The 27,535-nt window shown below is 36.0% G+C and overlaps 1 protein-coding gene across 2 annotated transcripts in view; it reads right to left on the bottom strand.

Moving 5' to 3' along the window:
- Window positions 1-498: 498 nt before the first annotated feature.
- grhl2b (grainyhead-like transcription factor 2b) overlaps window positions 499-27,535 on the bottom strand; it is a 33,003-nt gene continuing 5,966 nt past the window's right edge. For both annotated transcript variants that reach the window (XM_007254671.4, XM_022683054.2), the window contains exons 3-16: window positions 27,130-27,197; window positions 24,951-25,290; window positions 21,551-21,606; window positions 21,274-21,430; window positions 21,032-21,143; window positions 12,491-12,585; window positions 7,644-7,802; window positions 7,063-7,120; window positions 6,157-6,296; window positions 5,410-5,447; window positions 4,107-4,198; window positions 3,863-3,948; window positions 3,434-3,498; window positions 499-3,096 (exon numbers count right to left, since the gene is read on the bottom strand). In XM_007254671.4, the coding sequence (XP_007254733.2) occupies window positions 2,982-3,096; window positions 3,434-3,498; window positions 3,863-3,948; window positions 4,107-4,198; window positions 5,410-5,447; window positions 6,157-6,296; window positions 7,063-7,120; window positions 7,644-7,802; window positions 12,491-12,585; window positions 21,032-21,143; window positions 21,274-21,430; window positions 21,551-21,606; window positions 24,951-25,290; window positions 27,130-27,197 (1,581 nt within the window). In that variant the 3' untranslated portion in view covers window positions 499-2,981. The remainder of the gene's footprint in view (window positions 3,097-3,433; window positions 3,499-3,862; window positions 3,949-4,106; window positions 4,199-5,409; window positions 5,448-6,156; window positions 6,297-7,062; window positions 7,121-7,643; window positions 7,803-12,490; window positions 12,586-21,031; window positions 21,144-21,273; window positions 21,431-21,550; window positions 21,607-24,950; window positions 25,291-27,129; window positions 27,198-27,535) is intronic.

Genomic DNA, 27,535 nt, shown 5'->3' with positions numbered 1-27,535 from the left:
GACCAGTGCCCTTTTTTTACAATAAAATCATATAAATCTATATTTTACACTTCTACTCAGTGAACTCTTGCATCCGGACTGCAATTGAAAAAACAAGAGGACCAGTGAGTTTTTTGTCTTTCTCGGTCATATGACATCATGTTCAGTAGCTCCTCCATTTCCACTCACTGTTGTGTTTACATGGATCGCCGTGGAAACACGCGTCCAAAGTGTAATTACGGTGCATGACAGTGGACAAATAGCTATTTTATTAATCAAGAGGAGCCGAAACGGACGGGACTAAAATTACTGGATGACCAGAGAGTTCAGTGAAAAACAGTAGGTATTTCAGCCTGTAAGTTTCTCAGAGGACTTTTCTCTGAGAAAAACACATACATGGTCATTCTGGATGGAAATAAAATTAAAGGGAAAAAAAAGGAATTTACCCCAGGACCTCCTGAAAAACTAATCCCATTCAGATAGGGCTTAAGACAATCAAAAAACATTAGACAACTGAAGTGAGGAAACACAAAACTGACAATGTTTATTTACAGACATATATAAAATGCATTAACAAGTGCCTCTCTACTCATTATAACAAACAGATTTGATACGTTTTGGACCTAATAGAAGATCATTAGGGCGTTATGGTTTATTAACATGGCATTACTTATTACTGAGGTATTTAGCTATGATATTTATGTACAGCAACATGTAGCTTACTTTTTCAGAATTGCAATTTTAGTGAGAGATATTCATTAAAACTTTGAGGACAACTCCAATATCTACTAAAAGTGAAATCAATAACTTATTCATTTAATTATTTTGATGAATTAAATTTAATTATTAAATTAAGTGAATAGGGGGCACTGTGAGGCAAAACAAGCATTTTGAAAAGCTAGAAATCCCCAAAATTTTGATGGTCACATTTGCCACATGCAAAAAAGACTGCTCAGATCCAAGAGCTCCAAATATGGTCATAATTGGGCCACTCTAAAGGTATATATTAACAGAATGGATCATTTGACACTAATATAATGAGAATCGAATGGCACATAAGCACAACCTTGTATAAAAAAATCTAAATCAATTCAGTTGAAACATGCGGACATTATACAGACTATGATTCACAGACAGTGAGTGCAACACATGGCTGTACTATTACTGAGCATACAGTACACAGATACACAGCATTCATATATACTCCTTTACTTGCACTAAAAAACAAAACAAAAAAATGTACATGGCACAAATAATAATAATAATAATTATTATTATATACTATTAGAAAAACAGCAGCCGTGCTGTAGAAATGTGGCTGACCGGACCATACAGAAATGTATAGAGAATAAAAGGCTGATGTTGCTGAAGTGATAAACATACTTTCACTTTCAATTTTGGTAATGGAGCTAAAGTCAAATGAAATGAGATGTTCTAAGCTGTTACAAATAAACGACAAAAGAAATAAAGCTCAATTCTGTGAACCGATCACAACCTGTTTCTGTGTAGCGGTAAAAAGTGTCCATATTCTACATTTCGTCATGTACTTTATTTTTTGTTAAACCTTTACTGAAACTTTAAGCTCCCAAAACAATCATGATTACTTTTTATAGGACCACATTCTACTTGCTCTATATCTATAACAGGATAAACGGGAGAGTGAACCATATGTTCTGATATAGGCCCTTTAAATAATAAAAATAAAATATAAAAAAATGCCACTGAACTTCTTCAGATTTAACTAATGAAATGTTGTACAGTTGTAAAAAACATGTGAACATGCAGAATATGAATGGAGACAATTTCTTAATTATTCATCTACTTAAAAATGAATAAAATTGAAATGTGGTTATAACATCTGATCAATATTTTACATTTCTACTCAGTGATAAAACAGGAATAAAATCACAGAGGACCCCCCATTCAAGAGACAATTACCGCAGGACCCCCCGAGAAACTAATCCTGTCCGGATAGTTCTCTTGAAATGGTTGAATGCACATATATTCATGACGTCATATTTTTGTGATTTTTGTGGCTGAACTAGAGACTTACTGTTTCCACCTAGTACTCCTAGTAATAAAGTTAAGTAAATAGATATAGCTGGAATGTGATCAGTTCATATGCAAATCTATAAATACTCTGTCCAGGGCTTGGTTCACATGTGTGCATCATCCTCATCTGTAGCAATTTATCTCACATCAGTTTACACATAATCCAAAATCCACATTCATCCAAATGAGTTTTGAAATGGTGCCAAAAAGGGAAATACAAAATACAGCTACGATATTAACCAATCACAGTAATTGTGGCTTGTGTCACAGTTATTTGTAGCTGCATTTCTGGGGTGAAGCGCCTCATGCTAAAACATCAGCTGCATGGCTACACTCAGGCTAAGGCACAGGTTTGACGCAGAAACAGAAATTGGCCTTTAGTCATAACTATTTATGGAATATATAGCTATTTTGGCTACCTAGCTCTTTTATGGACTCTTTTAAAGGCTTCAGGAGATGTGCTGTACTGTACTGTTCTTTAACTTTGCAACATACTTTACCTCATAGTAATAGATATGAACTAAAGTTCATATGCCATATTAGATATTAGCGAAAAACTCTATATGGTGTGTGTGATGATTAACCTAGGCAATTAGCATACTGCTAATGTGAAAATATAATACAAACTTCTATAATTTTAGCTCCAGTATCAAACATGTTTGGCTGATTGACTACATTTGAAAAGTAAAACCTATACAAAAAATTATTTGAAATCTTGCATGAGACATAAAAAAGTGTGTGCTGCAGAAATTATAATAAAACCATAGAAATAAAATAATAATAATAATAATAATAAAATCCTGTTGGGCTCAGATTTCAGCACTGATTGTGTGGAGCCGCCGTGGCAGTAGCTCATGATGACAATGATAAAGCGGCATAACCAGCACAGTGAAGTCCTTCAGCCTTCATGTTCTGTACAAATATTTGTCCAATAAGGAAACGCTGTGCGTTTATATCTCCAGCAGAGTGATTTTGTAGGCTTCAGCGTAGCTCTCAATGCTCAGGATAAAGGTGTCCTCGTTTGAGTAGTGTTCAATGATGTTATCATCCATGTTCACCAGGATTCTGCAATGACACAAAGTTTTATCTCTGACATCACTGTTCATAAATGCTTATTTCTATTGTATTAATACTGGGATTTGGTGAGAAGTTACTGTTGCATCTACAGTCCAATGTAAAAGATTATTCTTTTTGTTTTTAATTTATTGACATCGAAATTGACCAAAACAAGTCTTCAATCTGTCCATACAGGATGCAATGGAAAAAACTGCATTAAAAGTAGACATTGCAAATTGAATATATAGCAAAACATTATCAATTCTCTGTCTCTAATAATAATAATGATAATAATAATAATGAGGTGTCTGTGGGATGATGTTGTACAGATCTCTTAATCTCTTACCCTTTCTTGCTCTTCTTGTAGATTTTGGCGATCCTCTCAACAGGTATACCATATTTCTCTGAAATCTAGAAGCGAAATAAGACTGAATCACTTAAATTTAATGGTAAAGAATGTAAAATAATGTTCTCACAGTGCTTTTACAAGATTTGTACTTGATTTCACGTAAATAAATATATAGATAGAAAATGTATATTGAGTAATATTAGCTGAATTATGGAATGCTTTACTTATTACTCACTAATTCGTTTATTTAGCAATTAAAGAAAACATCTTTAATTTTTATAACATTGCAAAGTCATAATTACTAGGTAAATAATGAAATCAGTTATTTACAGAGTTACTTTAAGGCCTACTGAAGTTTCAGCTGCCTTTTTTCTTTATGATGATTAGAATGCACTAAAGGCGCCCTCTATAGGAAGGGTCACTTACTGCATCCATGAGGCCTCGGAGAGTGGGGGAGCAGAGCATCAGCGCATCAAACACCTCATCAGACTCTTTCCTCACGTACAGGAGCACTGAAAACACACAAGAAAATCAAATTCAGTGTCCTGCATGTCAGCAACCTGACTGTTCACTTGAAAATCAACCTAGAAAACTAGAACAACTAGAAAAAGTTTGGGCCAGTTTTAACATGAAGTTGGAAGGTAAAAATACTTAAAAAAAATTCTCTCACCTCTCTTCTGCGTCTCCTCTTTGACTTGTTTATGTGGGGACGGACAGTAATCATCCTCAGATGGCCGGAACATCCTCTTCACCAACACACTCCTGACACACAAATACACACAACAAGGCATCAGTCACCCTTACTCTGCATGACTAAAACAGGCAATCACACATTTATATATCCTCATTCTAAGATTCAGCTGAAAAAATAGTACAGGTGGGATTAACTATAATAGACTGAGAAGTGAGCTGAAACGATCACTATTTAACAGTCTGGTAAATTCACACAAACACAATTAATCCAGTATCATTCTGTTTTGATTAAATCAGACAAGCTTTCTGATCTAAATACCGGTACATAAAAACGTCTGTGTTTAATAATATCTGATCAATTAATTAGTATGTTGTTTCTATCACTAATACAATTATTTTATATTACAATGTGGAACACCTAGGGCTGGACAACAATTTAAATCAATTTACATCATCAAAAAAAACCTTTAATAATGGTGAAATGACCTTTCCAGTATTTTGATACACATTACTTACAGCATCTGTTACTGACTGATGTTTATTACAGGGCACATTACATGAACTGGCAAATTCATTTTTCAGAAATACTGTAGGTACAGACATCCCTATATGAAAATCAACCATATCAACGGAAAATATGACATACAGCTCTGGAAAAAAATAAGAGACCAATTCAGTTTCTGAATTAGTTTATCTGATATTTTATTTATAGGTTTATGTTTGAGTAAAATGAACATTGTTGTTTTATTCTATAAACTACAGACAACATTTCTCCCAAATTCCAAATATAAATATTGTTATTTAGAGCATTAATTTGCAGAAAATGAGAAGTGGCTGAAATAACAAAAAAGATGCAGAGCTTTCAGACCTCAAATAATGCAAAGAAAACAAGTTCATATTAATAAAGTTTTAAGATTTCAGAAATAAATATTTGTGGTTTTTATTCACAGTTTTCATGCATCTTGGCATGTTCTCCTCCACCAGTCTTACACACTGCTTTTCAATATCTTTATGTCACTCCTGGTGCAAAAATTCAAGCAGTTCAGCTTGGTTTGATGGCTTGTGATCATCCATCTTCCTTTTAATTGAATTCCGGAGGTTTTTAATTTGGTAAAATTAAAGAAACTCATTTTTAGGTGGTCTCTTATTTTTTTCCAGAGCTGTATACTGTGATATTTATTTTGGCCATATCATCTAGCCTTAAGAACAGCAGATCAGCTGATCACACCCATTTAGTCCTCATTAGTGTATTTGTGTGTGTTTATATACTACAGACTTACCCTTCTCTCTCAATCTCTTCAGTGTTGAAGGCAAATACCTGCAGATGGAGTTTAGATAAGTTTAAAACACAAAAAAACTGTCTTTTTGTCCATATCCCTTCAATTACTATACTTTTAGCAGTTCTTATTAAATCCTGTGTATTAAATGTAAGTTTTCCCTCTTTGCCACAGTAACAGCCTGTGTCTTGCTTTGAGGGGGGCCTGAATTGCATTCAGCCTCACAAGAGCATTAATGAGGTCTGATTCTGATATTGGATCCATGGTTCTGCCCCTCCAACTCATACCAAATGCACTAAATGAAGCTCTATTACTGAAAAAATATAACACAGTTTCACTACACTGTAGCCCAATGCTGGGGGGCTTTATATCTCTCTAGCCCATGCTGGGTAACAGGCTCCAGAGTCTCTGATTCTATTGGTCAGTACTTCTCTATTGAGATAATACAAGATGTAAGTCAGCAAAAGGTACACCTTAAAGCAGCTGAACTCACTAATTAGAGGGTTTTGACACTTTTGGACATACAGCTTTCAGTGTCCCCTAATGAACAAAACCTAACAGAGTAAAGAAAGTACAAAAGTGAAAGGTAGTGAGAATGACATTTCATATTGGAAAGGTCACTCAAAAGGTCACTCATCTATCAGAAAACCTTATCATTAGGATCACCATGGCCTGCTAACAACCATACTAACAGCAGTCCTACTGCTTTATCTATGTCCCCAAAAAGTCTGGCCAAAAGTTTTCCCATACCTGAGCAGCTCTCTGCAGGTTACCAAAGTGAACATCTGGAATGAAAAGGACCGGCTGAGCATCCAGATCCGTCATCGTCTTGAAAAAGGTGGCGTCGTCCTTTTTCGGAAGAGTTACCACTGCGGTTCCCGCGTCTTTCCCTGATAATAAGACATTAAAACAGAACTAGATAAATGCTTTTGTCCTTTTAAAACACCACACTTAGGAGTAAAGTAAAAACATAATTCAGGCAAAATACATTTTAATACAGTCAATCAGGGAACACTGATGTATAAATAATTTGCTCTTCTTTAAAGATCTTTACAGAAACACATTACAATAATTCATATTTACAGAATAATACTGTTCTGTTTTTTTCACAAAAGTTCCAGTAGATCATTGAGCATATTACACATATTTGACAACCTTACTGCTGCCAACGTTTTTCAGCTTTTTAATGTCAACTTGCACATGCAGAATATCATAGTGCTTACTCAACTACACTGTTGCACAACTGCTTCTTTTAACACTATAACAGTTCCATGCTCATATGCAGAACCTTTAATTTGTATAGCTCACAGTTACAATGTCTTTATTAATGCCACGCTAGATGATGTTATAAGACAATATTTAAAATGTCTTCAATTGGGTCTTTAAAATACAATAACATGTTAAAAAAAATTGAAAAATAGCTGCAGATGAAAAAGTAAAACATGCTGTAAAATATATCATGTTTTAGAGGTTTTAAATTACTTTAAATTACCCTTGAACTACTTGAAATATTAAAATATTTACAGGTTGCCTGGATGATTTCTGTCTAAATGTTTTTGGTTTATGCTATTTTAAAAAATAGATAAACAAGTAAAGTTGTAATATATCATCTTTATGGCTGTTGGAACACGATTGTTTTGGTGTTGTGTATCTGACCTTTTGATTTTTTGCGGTTCTGCTTCCTTTCCTCATCTCTGATCTTCCTCTCTGCTCCCTGAATAACACACACACACACACACACACACAAACAGGTTGATGATAAATATTTTAATTGCTTTTTAAGTACAGTGAGGTCTGCTGTTCTGCAATGGGCCACAAGAGGGCGCTACAGCCACAATATTTCAAAGGCACTCTGAATATTTAACATCAATTGAGCAGCAGAAGCACCTATGAACATTGAATCATTACTGAATGATTCAAAGAAGATACTGAATAATAATTGGTTACTGAATAATAATTAATAACGGTTACTGTATTATTCGAACAAAAACAGTTCATAGTACATCCTGAATCAGTCACTGTGGACGCTGAATCTGTCAATAATGGGTACTGATTGATTTATAGAAGACTGTAAATAATTCATAGTAGATGCTGGATAATTCATAGTGAATACTGTCAAATGTACAGTAAATACTAAATAACTTATGCTGAACACTACATACTTCACAGAATAGTGATGTTCTCTAGGAGCATTAACCAGTAAACCAAAAGGCTGATAGTTATATGTGAATGTTCACCTTATCACAGAAGACTTTGATCTGGCAGTATGCTCTGTGCAGGGGTTTGTTGCTGCGGTTGTTGTAGCTGTAGGTGTCGATTTGGATCATTAGGGGTAGACCCTTCACCCCCTTCTGAGAGGAAAAATCTGTGCTGAGGCAGTTCACTGTGATGAAAATCTGCAAAGAAGAAGGAAACAACATGCACATTATTGTTACACAGTAGAAGTGATCATCCAGACACAGACAACTACACAAATATACTAAATCAGGCAAAACTGAAATTGCTAAAGACTGTTTTTGAAAAGTTATGCTCCATACTTTAGTAAAAGTACTAAAGTCAACTTTTGTGTACTTAAGTTTTGAAAGTACTTTATTTCTTAAATGTACTACTCAAGTACTGAAACTAATAGTACAGGATTGGGTTATTTAATCTCTACAGAAAGCAGTGGAAAGTTCTCAGAATGAAAGGCAGAACGGGGGCATCATAAACGTCCTATAAGATCAGCTTGATCGCTTGATTCACTCAGTGAAGAGGAGCCTCATCAAACCCGGTAACAGTGCTACCACTTTAATGATAATGTGGGTTTGAAATGATTTATAACATTTTCTAATTGTAACGAGTAACGATGCAGCACATAAAAAATGTATCAAAGTAAAAGTAATAAAAATATGTAGTGAAATAAATGTAGGAGTAAGGGAACAAATAATACTCCAGTAGAAACAGATACAGATAGAGCATTTTAATACTTAAGTACAGGAGTGAAGTAGTTCTACTTGTGCATATACATTTGTGTAACTAACAGTTAAGGTTGCATTATACTCTACCAATTAGCATTGTGCTAACTACAGCAATATATCATCACACACTCTCCTCAAACCATTTTTTATTATTTGTTAAACAATTTCAAAGAGACTTACCGTATTTTTCTCACTAGAAGCCACACCGTATTACAAGGTGCACTATCAAAAAATATCTTTTTTTTGTTGTCTATTTTTATACATAAAGCACACTGGATTATAAAGCGCATTATGTGACACTATTAAGGAACAGAGGTGTCACCATGTTTTCTTCTAATTCAGCAAAACATTCAAAGTCAAACAAGTGCTGGATGTTAATCTACACAAATTTCTCTCCTGAAAAACTGTTTATTTGGGTGAGTAAAGTGCTTCTCTTTATTTACAGTAAGCTTAGATTTCCAGAATTCTAGTAAGGCTAGTTAGCGGCTAATGTCAGCCAACAGAGCTTCACTAAGAAACCCTGAGTATTCCAGCAAGCCAGGGCGATATTAGCTAGGGGGTTGTCCTACAAAGCTTGTTTTAACATGGTAAATGCGCAGACTACAGGCAATGCTAAGTCTGCTCCAGTCTCACATCTCAGTGCTAGAGAAACTAAATAAAAAACTCTTGTATAACGCTGTACTTCAGCAGAGTAGCTTTACTGCTTGTACAACCTGACTGGTAAAATTCATACATAAGGAGCTCCGGATTATAAGGCACACTGACGATTTTTGGGAAATGTTTATTATTTTAAGTGCGCCCAAAAAATAAGTGATGTCTTTCCCTAATGGTGGCCATCAGAACACCAAATAAGCTGATTAACTATGAGAAATTACTTTTTTAATCTTTTAAAATTTTTTCATGGTTTTACATTTTAATATTTTTAAAGCTTTTATATCTACTGCTTGTTTAATACATGTACAATATGTTTTATGCATGATTATACACATTTGCAGTCAAATAAAACCATGTTTTTAGTGACACACTTTTTCTTGTTTTATCCATATTGGAATGAATGGCATTCACAACACTTTCACATCATTTAAACCCTTGCAACTATGCAACCAGCTGATCCTACTAGATGGTTCATCTTAGCAACCATGAAGCAAATATTTAGCCAAACCAAGCAGCACCCTGCCCACCTTCTAACAACTACTATTTAATGCCCTCACCAGGCAATGCCACAGCAACCACATAGCAAATCCCAAGCTACCACTTTTAACACAACAGCCAGCACAGCTTGAGTGCTGACCTAAACTGAACCTTAACTGGTGTAGGCGTGTTTTAACACTGGCCTATGTAAGATCCTGGTGGCTAACGGTCTGATCTGCTCTGATACTAAGAATCATAGAGCCGTTGGGAGAGCGCTTGTTTTTCTCACATACGCCACCTACTCACGCAAAGCAGGTGTGTGTCTGAACATGTTCACCTGGAGCTGAGCTCTACACACACACTCTACACACACACACAACAGCAAAACTTATTCCATCTTTTTGTAGTAGGTCAGTAGTCAAAAATGTGCTGCTTGTCAGTAAATGTAGTGATATATGAAGAAAACAGATTTGGTTTTTGATTTCTCGTTGCACATCATGATTTTGGGTCAACAGCTTAATTTGGATCTACCTCATTGTGTCCCCTGTAGATACTTTGTAGTTGATCAGGTGATTTGTAGATGACATAATATACCTATTCTGGATGTCAGTCCTGTCGCTGTCTGTCTGCCTGCCACGGACTCTAGTTCACTCACCAAAGACTCCATTTCCCAGGATACACCTGCATCTAACCTCCCGGACATGCCTGATCACGTGATGCTTCGGCGTTCTAACTCGCCGGCCTTCTAATTAGGTTCACGTGGCTCCCCTAGTATAGATACTATACTCCCCTGTTTCAGTCTCTCATTTCCCAGTATTAAATCTTTTTTCATAGCTCTTCTACCTCGCGTTTCCTTTGCTTTTGTCTTTCTGTTATCGACCCTTGTTGTGCATTAAACCACTCTTTTTGCCTAGCTCTTAGTTGTACTATTAGCCTTCTAATTGCCGACCTGTTTTTGTATTTGATTACCCTTTGCCTGGCCTTCTACTTATTTTTTGGATTTCCTTTGTATGACCTCCTTGCCTGCTCACTCTGATATGTTGTCTATCTATGCTGCCCTTTGGTTACTTATCTTGCCTGTCCCTGACTATTCCTACAAGTTCAACCCTCAACCTAAAAATTGTGTCTTTGGTTTTTGCATGTGTCTGTCATGTGTTTGTCCACCATGACATTGGAAGTGACAAATTGGAGAGGGATTTGAGAAAAACAGGTAAATGCTCTTGTTTTGTAAAAAAATATTTTCTTTACTGGACAATATATTCTATTTTAGCTTTAAATGAACAGACAACAATATTTAATATTATTTTCTTTCAAGAATAGACACTTCCAGTTTTTATTATCAGTTAAACATTTAATAATCAAAAGGCTATGATCATTACACAACTGCATTTTCTTGTCTGGGTGTAATTATATTTAATGTGGGTATATATGAGGATGCAGGATATATGAGGATTTTTATGTGGGAAAAACTTTATTGTATGATTTAATTTAGTGTGTGTGTGTGTGTGTGTGTGTATCTTACCAAATTAATTTCCTAGCCCTGTAATAAGGTTCAACTTCTCTGGGTATTAAAGTGGTTAGTTATTAACTGTTTCCCTCAAATTAAGACTTAATATGCTGCTGATTTTAATTAAATATATAAAATAAACAACATTAGTACAATTAGTACAATATATAGACAAGCAGCCTAACCTAAACTGGACTGAATATTTTGTAATCACACAGTTGTTCTGGAGTGGAACTGTTTTTAAAAAACTTAGTTTGGTCTGAAAACTTGAAGCTGTAATTTGCGCTTCACAGATCAGTGGTCTTTAGGGCAGGATTTCTGCCCACCCCTGTTCCTGCCCCTAATAAACTGATGGGCTTTTAACTCCAGCCTGAGGGGTTATGGGTGCTCCCAGCACAGAAAGAGATTCTAATAGTTGTGGTTTAACTTCAAAGGAACATTTTCTCACTTTATAAACGTTGTGCTGGTGTAGTCATCTCAAACTCCAACTTAAAAATAGTACAATAAATATTGTTGTGGAAGGTTAGCACTGTCAGCACTTAAACAAAACTTATTTTTAAAAGTGTATCAGGTATCCTAGGATGGGTGATATGGCAGAAATATTAAAGGTGCAACTTGCTAATGTACATTTATTCAAATCATGTCAATGAAGACTACCAGCACCATGTTTAATGAAGATGAAACTCATTCTGCGACAATTAATCCTAAATACATTTTAGGTTATTTAAAGCCTGCATCTTTGCACAAGTACTGTTCATATATTTCTACAGATATTTGTAGGCAACATTCAACACTGTTGTAACATGTTTTATTACTGCTCAACATCCCTAATCATAAATCTACACCCACTCATACTGTACTGGTGTAAAATGAATAAAAAGTGATTAATCCTCCTAAGGCAGGAGGTCATGTGATCTCCAAGCTAATGGGTTGGAGTGTATATGGATTTGAAGTGTAAATGTTTGTTCAGAGAACTGAATGTGGGTATTTCAGCTTTACTGCCACAATGGGACACCGCCCATGAGCTGGGAGAGCCGCTGGGTGTGTATGTTTGGGATCTGAAAGCGTTTACACACTCTACACACTCTACACACCCATTTTCCAGTGTGTGTAACACACAGGAGAAATATGAGATGAGCACAAGTGAGCAGTGGACAAACAGACAATAACACACAGCAGAAAAAAAAGAGAGAGAGAGACAATACAGTCCATCACTAACATCACACTGAGATATGAGAGAGAGAGAGAGAGAGAGAGAGAGAGAGAGAGATAAAGACACACAGGGAGAGAATGGACTACTGGATGAATGCTGGAGGGAGGGGACTCGTCAGGTATGCATGCAGCTAAGCAGCAGCTATTTAATGTTCAACAGGAGCAGCAGAGTCACCCGGATGCACCTAAGTCTAAAACACACACTCACTCACACACTCACTGACAGCTGAACAGCCTTCACTGGCTAAATTAACGTGGCTGTAGTCTGATTTGTTACCTTAGCCTCCTCATTGACGTCCCAGGTGAAGGACACAGCATTGTAGGCGATCTCCTCGATGTTCCCGATCGTATTGAAGCTTTCTTTGTAATCCGCTGTAGAAAAAGAACGTAAACCTGGGTTAGGATATTGCATTTCTGATGTAATTTAGAGCTAAATGATCTCAGTCACTGAGTCAAACTGGATTACAACATAATAATACACTTTATATTTTTACAAATTAACCCAGAACATTATTCTTCATTATGTAAACAGTTTACCAAAAACAAAGTGGTTTTAATAATAAAAAAAGCACCACAATGTGTGGCTGGATTATTTCTAGAATACAAAGATTGCATGGATATCAGTCAGTCCATACTTGGCATCAAGGTACATAGATCAGAGCGCTAAGCAAAAAACCTCCACTGGGACCTCCCTACTACTGTATAACCTGTTTAAAGCATCCTGAGTAACTTATACACAGCCTGCTGAAGTCATTTCAGATTAGCACACTAATATTAAATGAGTCATGCTAGCAGTGTATCCATATAAATAGTTGTTTTGTTTCTGTGCCTTTGAGATGTGTATTATCTCAATTGTTTATGTTGCTGCCTGTATTCTTTCTTTTTCAATAAGGCTGTAGGCTGGACAGGTTGTAGTATGCAGTATGTAAATGTGTTGGTTTTGCAACATCACAAAAATAGAAAATTCAAAGCAGACTGTTTTTACAGATTAGTTTCAGTAGGTGTATAGATACTAGGGTTTAAAAACTGTTTAAGTATTAAAGTACCAACTCAAGCTTTTTCCTCAAGTAAAAGTATAAAAATACTGGTTTCAAAAACTACTTAAAGTATAAAAGATAAAGTAATGCAAGATAAAAGTAAGATAATCTCTACATGCATGGAAAGTGAATGGTACAATTTAAATCTTTAAAAGAATTAACACATAAACTGCTTTACTGCAGAAACCTGAGATTAAATATTTTTTTATAACTAAGGAAACTGGCCGTTGGAGAAATTTGTGAATCTAATCTTACTGTAAAAAAAACAGAAGCGCTTTACTCGCCCAAATAAACAGGAGAGAAATTCTGTGTAGATTAACATCCAGCGCTCGTTTGATTTCAAAAGAAAGTCTTTTTATATTACAGTTTTGTTTACTTAGCTTAGCTCATAGACTGTTTATAGCTGGACAGAGCATCGTCTATCAAAAGTGAAGCCACCACAGGTCGGCAAGAGCCTGACAAGAGCCTGGTCTTAAGTGAGTAGAAGTAACTGCCTGGCTTTACTGCAAAGATAGTCACAGAGTAAACAGACTTGTATATAAGGAGTAACAAAAAAGCATTTTTACAAAAAAAAAAAAATAGTAATTGTTGATTGTTGTCCAAGAAAGATCTACAGCAAAATCAAAATCAGTATCCTTCTCCCTCAGTTGATAAACTACTGTTCATCTAGATTGCTGCGTTAGATAAGCGCTACTTGGCTTGTACAATAAACCGGCACACTTCCATCCTGGATAAATCTTATCTGCTTGAGTAAACACTCTCATTCTAGCTTCAAAGTAGCTGCCTGGGAGAGATAAAGGCTATCTGCACTTTATGGCCTCTCACGTCTGTGATTGGGTCAACAACTCTGCCACTTCACAGCCGTGGGGAGAGGGTGGGGGAGCTAATCGTGGACCACTCGGCTGGAGTCGGACTGTCTGTGCTGAGCTGCGGACGCTTACTGATCATACAGAAACCCTTCAAGCTGAACCCTCGGCAGAGGTTAGAACCGTTACAGCGCTACAAAACCAGTGTCTGAAGTCTGCATCATTAGTTTTACAATGGAGCTACAAGCAACAGCAACAAACAACCACTAACTAAAACTGTGTGGAGATGTTTAGTATCCTCTCATTATAGAGAGGATAAAGAAAATCTTTAATTCTTGAATGACCAGAACTTTCCAGAGGTGGACCTTTTCTATCCACTGGGCGGTGATATTCGGTCAAATGCTATAGACAAATGAGGTAATTAACTGTTTCCTCTATGGTTTTACCAATCAGTTGATAATACACTGGTTAATACATAGACCTGTCACGATAACAATTTTATGTGTACGATATATCTTCCCAGAAATGATTGCTATAACAAAGATAACAGAATAGCATGACAAAGGAATGATACTCTTTTAAAGATAACAAAATCTGAATTGATCATAGTTTGGGAAATATATACTACAACAGCTGATATCACCATTATCAAATATTATTGAGGTCATGTCTATTTATTGTACGATAAATCGATTATGTAGTTATTGTGACAGGCCTAGTAATACACTACTGCAAGCTGTAACCAGTCCTTCTCCTCCACAGAAGAAAACTAAATGAACATGAATGAGAATAAACAGATAAAGACATGCAGACTTGATGATGATGTACCTCCACCCTCAGCTTTTCTGCTCACCTCATGTATTGTACTGTCATTGGCTGTAAATTGTTGCTGTACTAACTTTCTTTCACTTTTCACAATACCAGATTTCGGAGTTGGGGACAGGTCCAAATATCAAACCTGACAGATATTTGTTGGGGTTTGAGAGGCACAGGTGATTATGGTAAGCTCTAGGTTCACGTCTTTCAGTAGTTTACATATAGAGAGAGAGAGACCATAGAAAGAGCCAAGAACAGAGCCAGAGCCAAGTGAACGACGGAGTCAGTGCCATTTTGCCTTTCACCTCTAAAGACAGTCAGCATTTTAAAACACAAATGCAAATGCAAATGCCTTTGTCCACTGTCTGACTAAATACATTTAGAAAGAGAATAAAAAATTGAAAAAAAAAACTGTCCGCATCTTAGTCCATGTTCCTAAAGAACAGTGATTTATACAATGTCAGAAACCCCACAAGCAAGTGTATTAGAGATTATGTGTGATTATTTAAGCTAAGGTAGTCAAGACCTTACTAATTGAAATACATCTGACATTAAGTAGAATATCATTCACACTTGTTTTTGGCTAAATTCTCCTTTTTTAAACAGCATATGCCATAGCTACATCTTTGTGCATGTCTTTGTGTCTTAGGCTGAACACCTGCTCTTCCGTCTCCTCGCTGATCCTCACCTGGTTTTCTCAGAGACTTGCTCCCTCACACAAACTCACAGACACACACACACAGTCTTTGTCCGTTAGTTAGTTTTCCCCCGTTAAATAGCCCCATTCAAATCCCGGATTCTGTGTCATGGCCCCAGGCCTGAAGAACAATCCCGCCTCAACTGCTATTCAAATCTCAACGGCAGAGGAGTCGGATTTCAGTCACTGTCTGCCCAGCCTGCGCAAGCCTACTGCGGCCTGCCTTGGCCTGCTGGGGGACACAAGGCACCCAAAGGTCAAAATACCACTCCCCAGCCCCAGGGGTCAATTTATAACATCATATTTAGGAAAGACAGTGAACACAAATGACCAATGAGGGGCTTGACTTCTTCTAAATGAACTATTTAGTTAGCAGTTTGAGATGTGGTGGTGTGATATAAAAATAATTATGTGTAAAGTCTTTAACAATCTGAGAAAATGGGAAGCTGTTATACTAGGTTATTAAATGTTAAAATACTCATAATAAATAATAAAAAGTACAAACTTTTTAATTTTTTTTTTTTTTTTTTTGCTGTGTGAGTGCTAGCCTGAGCATTATTTCCAGTTCTCACCCATCATCTAGTTTATCTAAATAATGAAGCAACAGTGAAGTTAATACAAGTGCATTAAAAGAAATGTATATATTTTGCTATTAAACATATATTGGCAATAATAAAATAATAGGTCCTGCATTGTTAAAATTGGTAAGTAAGTCTTAATAAAGTGCCATATACATTAGCTTTCTGAATGTGAACGGAAACACAGTACCATAACAGTGCATCCAACAATAAAGGCAGCACGGGCTTTATTATACTCACATAAAGGTTCAATCCTACATGCTGGTCTATTTTGCTGTGACCAAACTGGACATTTTCACTTACTGCTCTTAGGGTGATATATTCTTGTTGCCTTAAGGCATTGCACCCTCTTGTCCCTTCGATTTAAACTTTCTGGAATCTCCTTTGCTCAATATAATCCCATCATTCAGTCACCATCTGCCACTGACTCCTAATTATACCCTGAGACCTAATCCAGGTTCTTGGTTTTAAAAGTGTGAGAACAACAGTGTGAAATATTGGACTGGAAAAAGCATAATGATCACATTCACGATTTCAAGTTCAGTGTAATTCTGCTGTCTACCTGTTTATGACTAACTTAGTCAGTTGGTTATTTGTCTAGAGGCAAAACCAATACAATTGGTAAAAATAAATCAATATAATAAGATAGTGTCATAATGGTCTGTGTGTTGAGTACTATTGCGATTCTATTGCCATTTATATAGTAAAATATTTTCATATAAAAGTTTTAAGGAAATAGCAAGCAACAGAATAACACTGTCAACAAATTGGTAAGTATGAAACATTAATCAGTAGTACTTCTGATATAGAATCAAATCAATAAAAATACTCCTACCATAATTTTATCCAGTACACTATTTTGCATTATTGTAAATAGTGCTGTGTCCCAATTTAACACAACAATAACGCTTTGTCATACTGCCCAGACCAGCACGCACTGCATAAAGCGTATCCAGCAAGTCACGGTCAGGCATAACACTGGACACAAACAGGTTTCTCTCTCATTATACTAACAAATTACAGCAAGTAAACAATCCACTTCCTGATTCACTCACGAACACCGCAGTTTCACAAGCTGTCCACTTCCCTGTTGGCCTCTATAACACAGCCACTAACACATTACCACTTTCTTTACGTTAACAGACATCACATCAAAGTGAAAGAAAGAAACCTGGACATAACAAAAAAGGCAAAAAATGAGTTATATTAAACATGTTTAAGTTATTTTTCCCAGAAAATGCAGACAATATGTTAAATATTCCAGACACAGAAGTGTGCAGAAAATTAGAAAATTCTTTTGAGATATGGTCATTAGGATGAAACTATTTTTGCAGTGTGGTTGCTATGGTATCCCAGGTTGTGGCTTTGCAGTCGTAATAGCATTCCTGATGATTGCTATGGTTCCCCATGTAGTTGCAGTGCTGTGTAACATTATTAAAACAACATTCAAGTGTTTGAACATAGTGTGTCTGGTGTAATAATATTTGGCCCCTCTATGAATATTGTGGCCCCTAGAAAGACTAGAGTGACTTTTTAATTAAAAGATACTGGTCTCACTCCAAGTAATTAAGAAGGTAACTGATTAATTTCTGTATCAGGTTTTAATTTTATTGTAATATGTGATGTATTCAGCTTGACCAGTGAAGTTTAGAACAATAGAAAGGTTTGTTTAGCTGTATCTACCCAGATACTCCTGAGAAAACTGTACTTGTACTGAGTCATTTTCTGTTTAGCATTTCACAAATTTAATTGAGATATTTATTTCATTCCTAGAAACCCTTAGGCTCTTCTCTAAAGATCTAAATGAACCACAGATTTTGCCATTTAAATGCTAAAGTGCATATATTTTTATTTATATTAACAATAAATGTAAAGCCCAATAAATAATTGGACACTGCATGCTATATGTAGCACCTTAGACCTAAAGCAAACATTTTTTTCATATTATTGCATCAGTGCATACATTTGGTTGAAATTGCAAATAAAAAAGTATGCTGTAACACTGCTCATGGCATTCCCTGATCCATCATAAAATTAAATTCCAAATGCTGCGCTCTATTAGCAGAGAAACCTCAAGGTTAATATGTGTTTATGAATTGCCTATCAGCCTCTTAGCATAAACAGCGCTCAGGTTAGCCATTTGTGGGTCCGCTAAAGGGAAAAGGACATTCCTCTCTCTGTCCGAACAAGTCTCATACTTTCACCATTCACTCCCTTTCTCATGTACCGCCCATGACATGCTCCGCACACAGGTTACGGCTTGTACAAAAAAACCCTCTCTCTGTTTCCTCAGAATGGAGAACTGTTCATAGAAAACATCACAATACTTTAGCTATTACTCAACTAAGAGTCTTTTTAGGGCTGACTGAAAATACTGTATGTACCCCTATGCCAGCATTGCTGCCATGCAAATAGACTATATGAGTGAAAGTACAGGGACACCTAGAGATTACGATAATATGGAGTTGGCAAATTTCATGCACTATTCTCCTCAGCACTCTAAGATCCTGCTCTGGAGGGTCTGAAATAGAAGTTTTCCAGATCGTATTGTACACAGTGATATACTTAAAAGCAATATGTTCTGTATTTGTTTTGCTATTTAAAAGAAACTTTAAGGGTATTTTTGTACAATTGTTTGCATGAAGGCCTAATATGTTTTTTTGTTACATTACTATTATTTTATACAGTTTTGGCAAGTTACTATTGTTTAAAGACATAAAAGTTTTACAGCATTTTTTTCGTTTCTATGAAATATAAATACGAAATAATAATTTATACTTTTTATTTACTTTATCTATTTAATATCTTCACCAACTAACTTATGGAAGTGGTGGCATCCAATTACAGTACCCTAAATGTATCTCCATTCGACTAATTTGATGATTATTTTTTTAGATTAGTCGATTAGTCAACAATTATTTCTGCCATGTGCTCCATCTCTAAAAACAACAGAAACAGCTGAACATGAGATTTAAAAGGCATTTAAATGTCTGGATGTTGTTAAAATGTGTAAATTACTGATAATTAGAGAGTATGTCATATGTCATCTGCTGTGTTTGAGCACTTTTGGAGACACAGACTCAGTTGAGTGTAACCTGTCTTTTAGAACACATGTTTAGGATTCAGTCATGCAATCAGAAATACATCTGTCAATAGAACTTAACCAAAGTAATTGTTACTGTTATAGAAGCTAGTTTCTCTTTCATTCACCCTTTCTCTTGTGTTTGCACATGCTCACGCCAATATACCAGTAGATAATCAACCACAGCTGGCATTATTACAGAATGCATTTCCTTGCACCTTGTATTCCTTGTATTCACGTCATGTCTGCACTGCATTGTCTTTCCAGATTTGCTTTCCTTTGCTCATATTTGCTAACAAAACATAATGTTTTGTAAAAATTTCGCGGGAAAATATCATATTTTCATTTATTTGATTTTCATATTGATTTAATTATTTACACTTAAAAAACCTACAAAATAATATTAGAAACCCTATGTGTATGACTATAACTTTTGCTCCTCCTGTCTCTTAGTTACCCTCTTTTTAAAACAGTGCATCTATCATATGCTTAAAAAGGAAGCTCAGAGAGTGAAGCCATGAAGCCATGCTGACAGCTCTTTCGCTCCCCAGTGACTTTTACTACTGCAGGAAATCAAGAGAAGCCAATCTCCTGAAGCCCTGAGGGGCTCCAGCTCAGCTCAACTTCCTCCCTACAGTCAAATCTAGTCAACCAAAACCTGCTTAGTGCCTAACGTTTTAGACTGGAGCTACAAGGCTAATGTAGCTAACAGGTAATGGAAGTTTATACCCCACCAATTCAATTACCACAGTGTTAACTTAATGTCTAAATCATCACACACTCACTTTATGCTTTGTTGAGTAATCATGAATACATCTGCTGCGGTTTCTGACACTGTATGACTCACAGTCATCTAAAGATACTGGAAGAGCTTACTGTTATGAGGCACTATTTATTATTAAGAACAGTGACTGGAAATTTAATAAAGACCATTATTTCTGACAGTGTAAGGATCTGGCCTATCATTAACCTTGCACAAGTGAGGTGTGTTCAGGTAAATTTCTGGTGTGTTGCTATTTTGGCGGCAGAAAACACAGGTGCACAACTGACTGAAATAGCCTAATCCTAGACAACACACAACAGTCACAGTCAATTCCTATACGTGCACCATGCGTGCTGCACAAACCTGACTTTTAACTCAACAATAAACTGAATAAAGAATAAAATAACATTTCTGTTTCTTTAAATGAGCTGCTGATGATCTTCACAGCGAGAATGCACAGGTCAGTATCCTCTGCTGAGAAGCACAAAGCACAGCGCTCTTAAGATACAAACACGCCAAAGTCACAGCATGTCTGGCTTTTAAAGGGAATGACTACTGGTACACTGATTGGTTTATTTCACGTTAAGGCCAAAACACACCCATGAATAATTAAGAGAATTAGTACATGACTTTTGCATGTTTCGATCATAGGCATATTTTTTGCACCCTTGTGATACCAAAGAAACAGGACACGGCCCTAAGTTAATCTGTGCAATAACGCAAATGACCAGTGTGCAATAAATCTCTAAAATAGGGCCCAGAGTTTATCACATACACCCAGACTCCTGCTGCTGCTATCTGTCTTTGATTACTTGCCCATCAAACACAACTGCCTTCATGTTATTAAAGTTTTATGAATTTTTGGTCATTTGTTCTATTACTGAATTCCTCTAAAACTGCTTTGTGACAAATTTCAGTTGTAAAAAGCACTATATCAGTTGTAAAAAACTTGTGATCTGAGTGGGTATGTTATAGTGATTGTCTTTTAGAGAGCAGAGTAGAGATTGGAGAGGACTGAAGAATGTATAAGAAAGCCTACCGATATCTAGAACTCTCTGCTTGGCTGTGTGTTGACGAGAGTGCCAGTATCTCCAGTACTTTAGTTGCTCATCTCTGTTCTTATCTTCACTGAACACAACCATGATCACACTCTGAATGGAGGGATTTGGGGAGAGAAGAGTAAGAAAGAGAGAAAAAAGTGTTATGAGGAATAATTCTGAATAAATATTGTACACATATACAGCTAACAGGCTGCATGCTTGGTGAGGGTGTCTCTCTTACCCGCACTTTGCTGATGGGGTGTCTAAGTCGCTTATTAGTGCCCGTTTCATTCAGAGTGATGGCGTAGAACTGGCCCTTGTTCAGGTATGTCATGGGTCCCTCGCCCTGTTTCTGCCGCAGAGACCGACTGGCCTCCAGACTGTACTGAAATGTGTCTCTGAACAAATGCACAACACAGACTTTATATTAAATATACAGATGGTTGTGTCAGTCAGTTGTAAATTCAATTCAATGACATTCAAATTACAATGCAGAGCAAAGCAGAAAAGACACTCACGTGTCTGATGGGTTAAAGATGAACTCGTTAGCTCCCAGAGATGATGGTCGATATTTCTAAATACAGACAAAAACAACTGTTACCTTCTTTCTTTAAAATAATAAAAAAAACATACTATGCCAATAGAACAGTTGGCACTAGACCCTTTACTTATGCAGCCCCGTCACTCTGGAATGCGCTTCCTCCTCACATACGTGGGATGGACTCCATTACACAGTTTAAAACTGCTCTTAAAACGCATCTCTTCAAGATGGCTTATTCACTATGATTGTTGTATTTTAAGTTATTTTAATCAATTCTGTATTTATTTCATCTTGTTTTTACTTTGCTTATTTTATTGCTATTATGCTACTGTTTCTTTGCTTTAAATATGTACTACTTGATCTATGTACTGTATGTACACCAGAAGGTGACCTTGAGTGTCTTGAAAGGCGCCAACAAGTAAAATGTATTATTATTATTATTATTTTATATTAAAAATGTATGAACACATAATTGTATCCAAAAATTACCCCTGCCTAAATAACATGTTAAGTTAAAATTGAAAAATGACAGCTGATATGATCGTAAAAAAAAGTGTAAATAAGTGAAAAAATCCTCTACAGGGGATGCATGCACCACATATTATGTTTTTTTTCCACTGACAGAAACTAGAATCGTGTCCCATAAATTTAGCCACATCCCATAGACGATACAGGATGCTGCACTGACCTGAGGGATATATGTTTGGTCTCTTGTATTGAACATTGTGAATGTGATTTTTGACTGACTTTTCTGTTTGCATAGACAATTTTATCCAGACACCGTCGGTCACTATTATTACCACCCACTGCATTGAGCTGTCCACTGTGGGTTGTAATGATTTCTATGATGTATTCCCAATATAAATGTGACACTTTGAAAATGGGATGTCCCATCAATCTGACCCTTACTATCAGGGCTTGATTAAATAACAAGAAACAACCTCACAGCTTATACACGTTTGGGCATTGGGTATACCCAAGCCATCCCTATAAGTAATACTTTATGGTCAATTTAAATACTGTTGTTTTTGGCATGCCAAGGTATTTTAATAATATTTTAAACTAAGGTACTAATAATAAATGCTTTACAATAGGGGTGGGCAATATGTACCTAGAATAAGATCACGATATTTCAAGGTATTTTAACAATAACAATATTCTTGGCATTTTTTTTTCATTTTAAGAATATACTACTGTAACAAAATAAATATAAATGTTTTAGAATAAATTCAGTAGAAACAAAAAATGTAAAAACCTTGATTTTGTATAAAAAAATAATGTAGCAAAATAAAAATATGAAGTACTGTATAATAACAAAACTAAAATTTAGCATATTTAGTGCATGTAAACTCCAAACAAACAATTAAAAATAATCACAGTAAATATATATGAAAAAAGGGAGTTTTATAGAATATCACAATATCATGATATGGAGTGTTTTTACTGTGTCAAATTTTTTCCCCATTTATTGCAGTGTTCAGAAGTGACAGCCTAGGTTCTTCCAAAAAATTTATAACATGTATGAAACTGTCCTTTGAGATCTATGTTGGCATGATTGCCTTACAGTTCATTTCTCAGAAGCACTTTTTACTAATCTCAGCAAAACATGGTGGACAATAATCCTCAAATAAGGAGTTTAAGCAATAATGAATTGAATAATGGATTGAACAGGTTTAATGTGTGCCATGACAACATTCCCCACACCATTATACCACCTCCATCAGCCTGGACTGTTGACACATGGCAGGCTGGGTCCATGGATTCATGCTGTTCGCTCCAAACTCTGATCTCACTATCTGTGTGCCTCAGCTACAATCCAAATTCACCATTTTTTATTCTTACCTGTCTGTTATTGAACTTGTGCTCACTGCAGCATCAGCTTTTTGTTCTTGATAGAAGTTGGAACTTGATAGGTTTTCTGCTGTTGTAGCCTCAAACTTTGACGTGTTGTGTATTTGAAGCTGATTTTCTGCTCACTACATCTGCAGTGATGTCAGTAACGCGTTACTTAGTAACGCGTTACTCTAATCTGACCCTTTTTTTCAGTAACGAGTAATCTAACGCGTTACTATTTCCAATCCAGTAATCAGATTAAAGTTACTTATCCAAGTCACTGTGCGTTACTCTCTCTCTCTCTCTCTCCACCTCACTCTCTCTCACACACAGACACACACACCGCTCCCTTTCCCGTCACCTTTACAATCCTCCCCTGTCTCTCTCACGCGCTCGGCGTGTCTTTAATTTCCGCCTGTTCTCGTTTTTCCGCAAGTTCTCGGGCGTTTTTTCCCGGCCGCGTCCCAATTCACTAGCCAGCAGCGGTCTGCACAGATCTGATTAGCAGAGGAGAGCGTTTGAAGATTTTGTGCCGCAGAGCGCACATACCGTAAAGACAAGAAACATTCTGACTCTTTAAATGAACGCTGTCAAAATTAAATACTTTTCAGTAGTTTACTGATTTGGGTCCGCACTGGACAACGTCTGGGTCCGGACCCGGACCACAGTCCGCATATATGTGATCCCTGGCCTAGACCATATACACTGTTTTGTTTTATAAAATCAATCCTTGCTGCCCTGCAGAGAACAACAAGGTCAATGTTCAGATTTACAGTGTTAAATATTTCAGGTCAAGAAAGACTTTCCTTATTTTTCTTTTTTATAAAAACAAGTATTTATGTTAAGTGAAATCAAGAAAGACCATATTTTTTTTTTTATAAAACAAAATAATTTATGTTAAGTTAATTCAAGAGAAATGGTCTTTTATTTTTATTCAAAAACTTATTTTTTCAGGAAATAGTTCAACTTTAAATGTCTAGAGATACATTGTTGCTGTTAAAAATGCATTTTCCAGTAAAGGGAGTATTGGCAAAACTGGTTATAATGTTTATGTTAAGGCGGCGGGAGGTGGTGTCTGCAGCTGCTGAAAGTAACTAATAAAGTAACTTGTACAGTAACTTAGTTACTTTTAAAATCAAGTAATCCATAAAGTAACTACGTTACTTTTTAAAGGAGTAATCAGTAATCAGTAATCGGATTACTTTTTCAAAGTAACTATACCATCACTGTACATCTGTGCGGAGTAGTTACTGTAGCCTTTTTGTCGGCTTGAGCCAATCTGGCCTTTCTCCACTGACCTCTCTCTCTTTAACAAGGCATTGCTATTCACAGAACTGCTGCTTAGTGGATATTGTTTTATTTTTACTGCACTATACTGATAAAACCAAACCTGCCTCATCTAATCTAACTAACTCTTTTAAGAGACGTAAGAGAGAAAATGATGTACATCTGTTTTTCTTTGCCATTGAATCAGGATTACTTTTACACAGTAACAGCTAGGCCACATTTATCAACTTTAAATAAAGAACTCTGTCCCCTCTCACCTCGTTACTGTCCTCTTCGTATGTGCTATCCGGGCTGCTGCATTGCTCGTCTTTTCCAAAGCCGTCGTGACTGGCCGCCGTGGTTTCGAACGAGTGTGTGTGTTCGTAAACTACCCGCGTCTGCTCCTCGCTCTCTGTTCTGTAGTGCAGACTGGAGTTCATGAAAACCGGAGTGTACACCTCAGTCTTTACCACACCACCGAACTGCTCACGCTTGCAGTCCTGCTGCTCTGTGTTCACACACAGGTTCACCGGCACAGACTTCAGAACCTGAACATGATTATCCACTGACTGTGTGTCCACTGTATCACCACCACTGCTGCTGCCCAAAACACCACTTCTGAAACACAGAAACATATTAATCGTATTTAAATAATGTTTCTTAGCAAATATGCAAACAACTTTTGTATTTTAGAGGTGTAATGACATTTGTATTCATACCAAACTGTCACAGTAAAGAGTCATGAGTTTGTGTGAATACACAGAGAATACACGGTATACACTATTAAATATATTAATATGACCATTTCATTAGAGTCTCTCATAGAAACCTTAAAATAAACTGTGTGTTGTTTATCATTACACCCCGATATACAGCTCTGGAAAAAATGATGTTTTCCTTGATTTTACCAAATTGAAAAACTCTGGATTAAAATCAAGAGACAGATGGATGATCACAAGCCATCAGACCAAGCTGAACTGCTTGAGTTTTTGCACCAGGAGTGGCATAAAGTTATCCAAAAGCAGTGTGTAAGACTGGTGGAGGAGAACATGCCAAGATGCATGAAAACTGTGATTAAAAAACAGGATTATTCCACTAAATATTGATTTCTGAACTATTAAAACTTTATGAATATGAACTTGTTTTCTTTGCATTATTTGAGGTCTAAAATCTCTGTATCTTTTTTGTTATTTCAGCTATTTCTCATTTTCTGCAAATAAATGCTCTAAATGATTACATTTTTATTTGGAATTCAGGAGAAATGTTGTCTGTAGTTTATAGAATAAAACAACAATGTTCATTTTACTCAAACATAAATCTATAAATAGAAACTGAACTTAATTCAGAAACTGAAGTGGTCTTTTATTTTTTTCCAGAGCTGTATATGTGCTCCAAGTGTTTGAACAGAATTTGACAAAATATTTGTCCACAGTGTACTGATCTTGACCAACCAAAATGTTCCTGTAAGAAACTGTAAACTGTAAGGAAAGTAAAAATAAAGTTTAATCAAGAAATGTACTGGAATAAATGTTAAAAAAATACAGACATTTTTACATATCACCTCTAATTTCAAAGATTAAAGAATAGTTTGGACAATTGATGTATAAGTTGTTTAATGGCTAGGTGTGGTCTGTTCCTTTGCTATTTCTTTATGAATTAAGAAGACACGCAGCCTTGAAAAGTAGAAGGAGGCAATCATTCGGCTAAATAACACAAACCTATAAGTTCAGAAATGTTAGGAATGCTCAAATATTGTTGGTAAATTCTCAAAAGATAAACAATGGTCTGGTGAACTCAGAAACACCAAAAAAGTCCTTGGTGTAAAACAAAAACATCACAACATATTGTTTAATTAAGTTAAGCTCATTCTTGAGGATGTAGGAATATCATGGTCAAAGTCTGCCATCAAGACATGCCTTTATAAAACTAAAATTTGCACATTGCAAAAGACTTCAACACTCACACACTTAAAGGCCGAACTTTGTAAAGATGACACTTTTGAATCTAATTTTCCATGATATCCATGGTTTTTAGACCTCAGAACATCACTGACTAAAAATGATTTGCATTCAAGTTTTTAAAATTCTCCTTAAATTTGTAATTATGTTACAATAATTGTACAATTACTTCAGCTTCTGTGAAAATAGAATCTATTTCTAAATGATTAATTCAGTGGAATGTATTAACTTGTAAAAACTTAATTAAAACATTTTATTATTAACTTCAAACCACGAGAGCCACAATAAAATGGTTTTAATGACACTCAAACCTATTACGTACTTCACACTTACGCACACAGACAAACACAAACATGCATACAAATGAGTAAAATAGTAAATGATTATTCCTTCAGCCGCTAACTGAACACCGTCTAATTCATGAGCGTTAGACTCACTTATTTCACCCGGGCTGAAGAGTTTGTGTGCGTGTTTGTTTTAGTGACACAAAAATACTGACCTTTTCTCCTGTTCCTCTGTGATTTCTACTACTTTGGCAATGGGCATTACCCTTTTGTCTTTGGGAACCTAAACAAAACGACATTAGAAAACAGGATTTACACTAAATGTATATTTACACTGAATATGCAAAGTACAAAGTAACAAAGTAATAGCAAACAAGTAATGGAAGTCTAATAAATAAACGTGTTACACTCTTCTTAATATGTGTGCAGCAGTTCATAACTATATTAACTGATTATAACTGATTATAATTATAACTGATTAATCTCAAAATGTGCAATGATTAGCATAGTGCTAACTGTGGTAGCAACATGAGATTCCTTTTCTTGCCAGCTAGTTAAATTAGCTTCTTACATGCAACATACAATACAGGCCAAAGGTTTGGACACACCTTTTCATTGAAT

Source organism: Astyanax mexicanus, chromosome 3 (assembly GCF_023375975.1).
Source record: "Astyanax mexicanus isolate ESR-SI-001 chromosome 3, AstMex3_surface, whole genome shotgun sequence".
Classification (NCBI taxonomy): domain Eukaryota; kingdom Metazoa; phylum Chordata; class Actinopteri; order Characiformes; family Acestrorhamphidae; genus Astyanax; species Astyanax mexicanus.
This window is presented reverse-complemented; position numbering and strand designations above follow the sequence as displayed.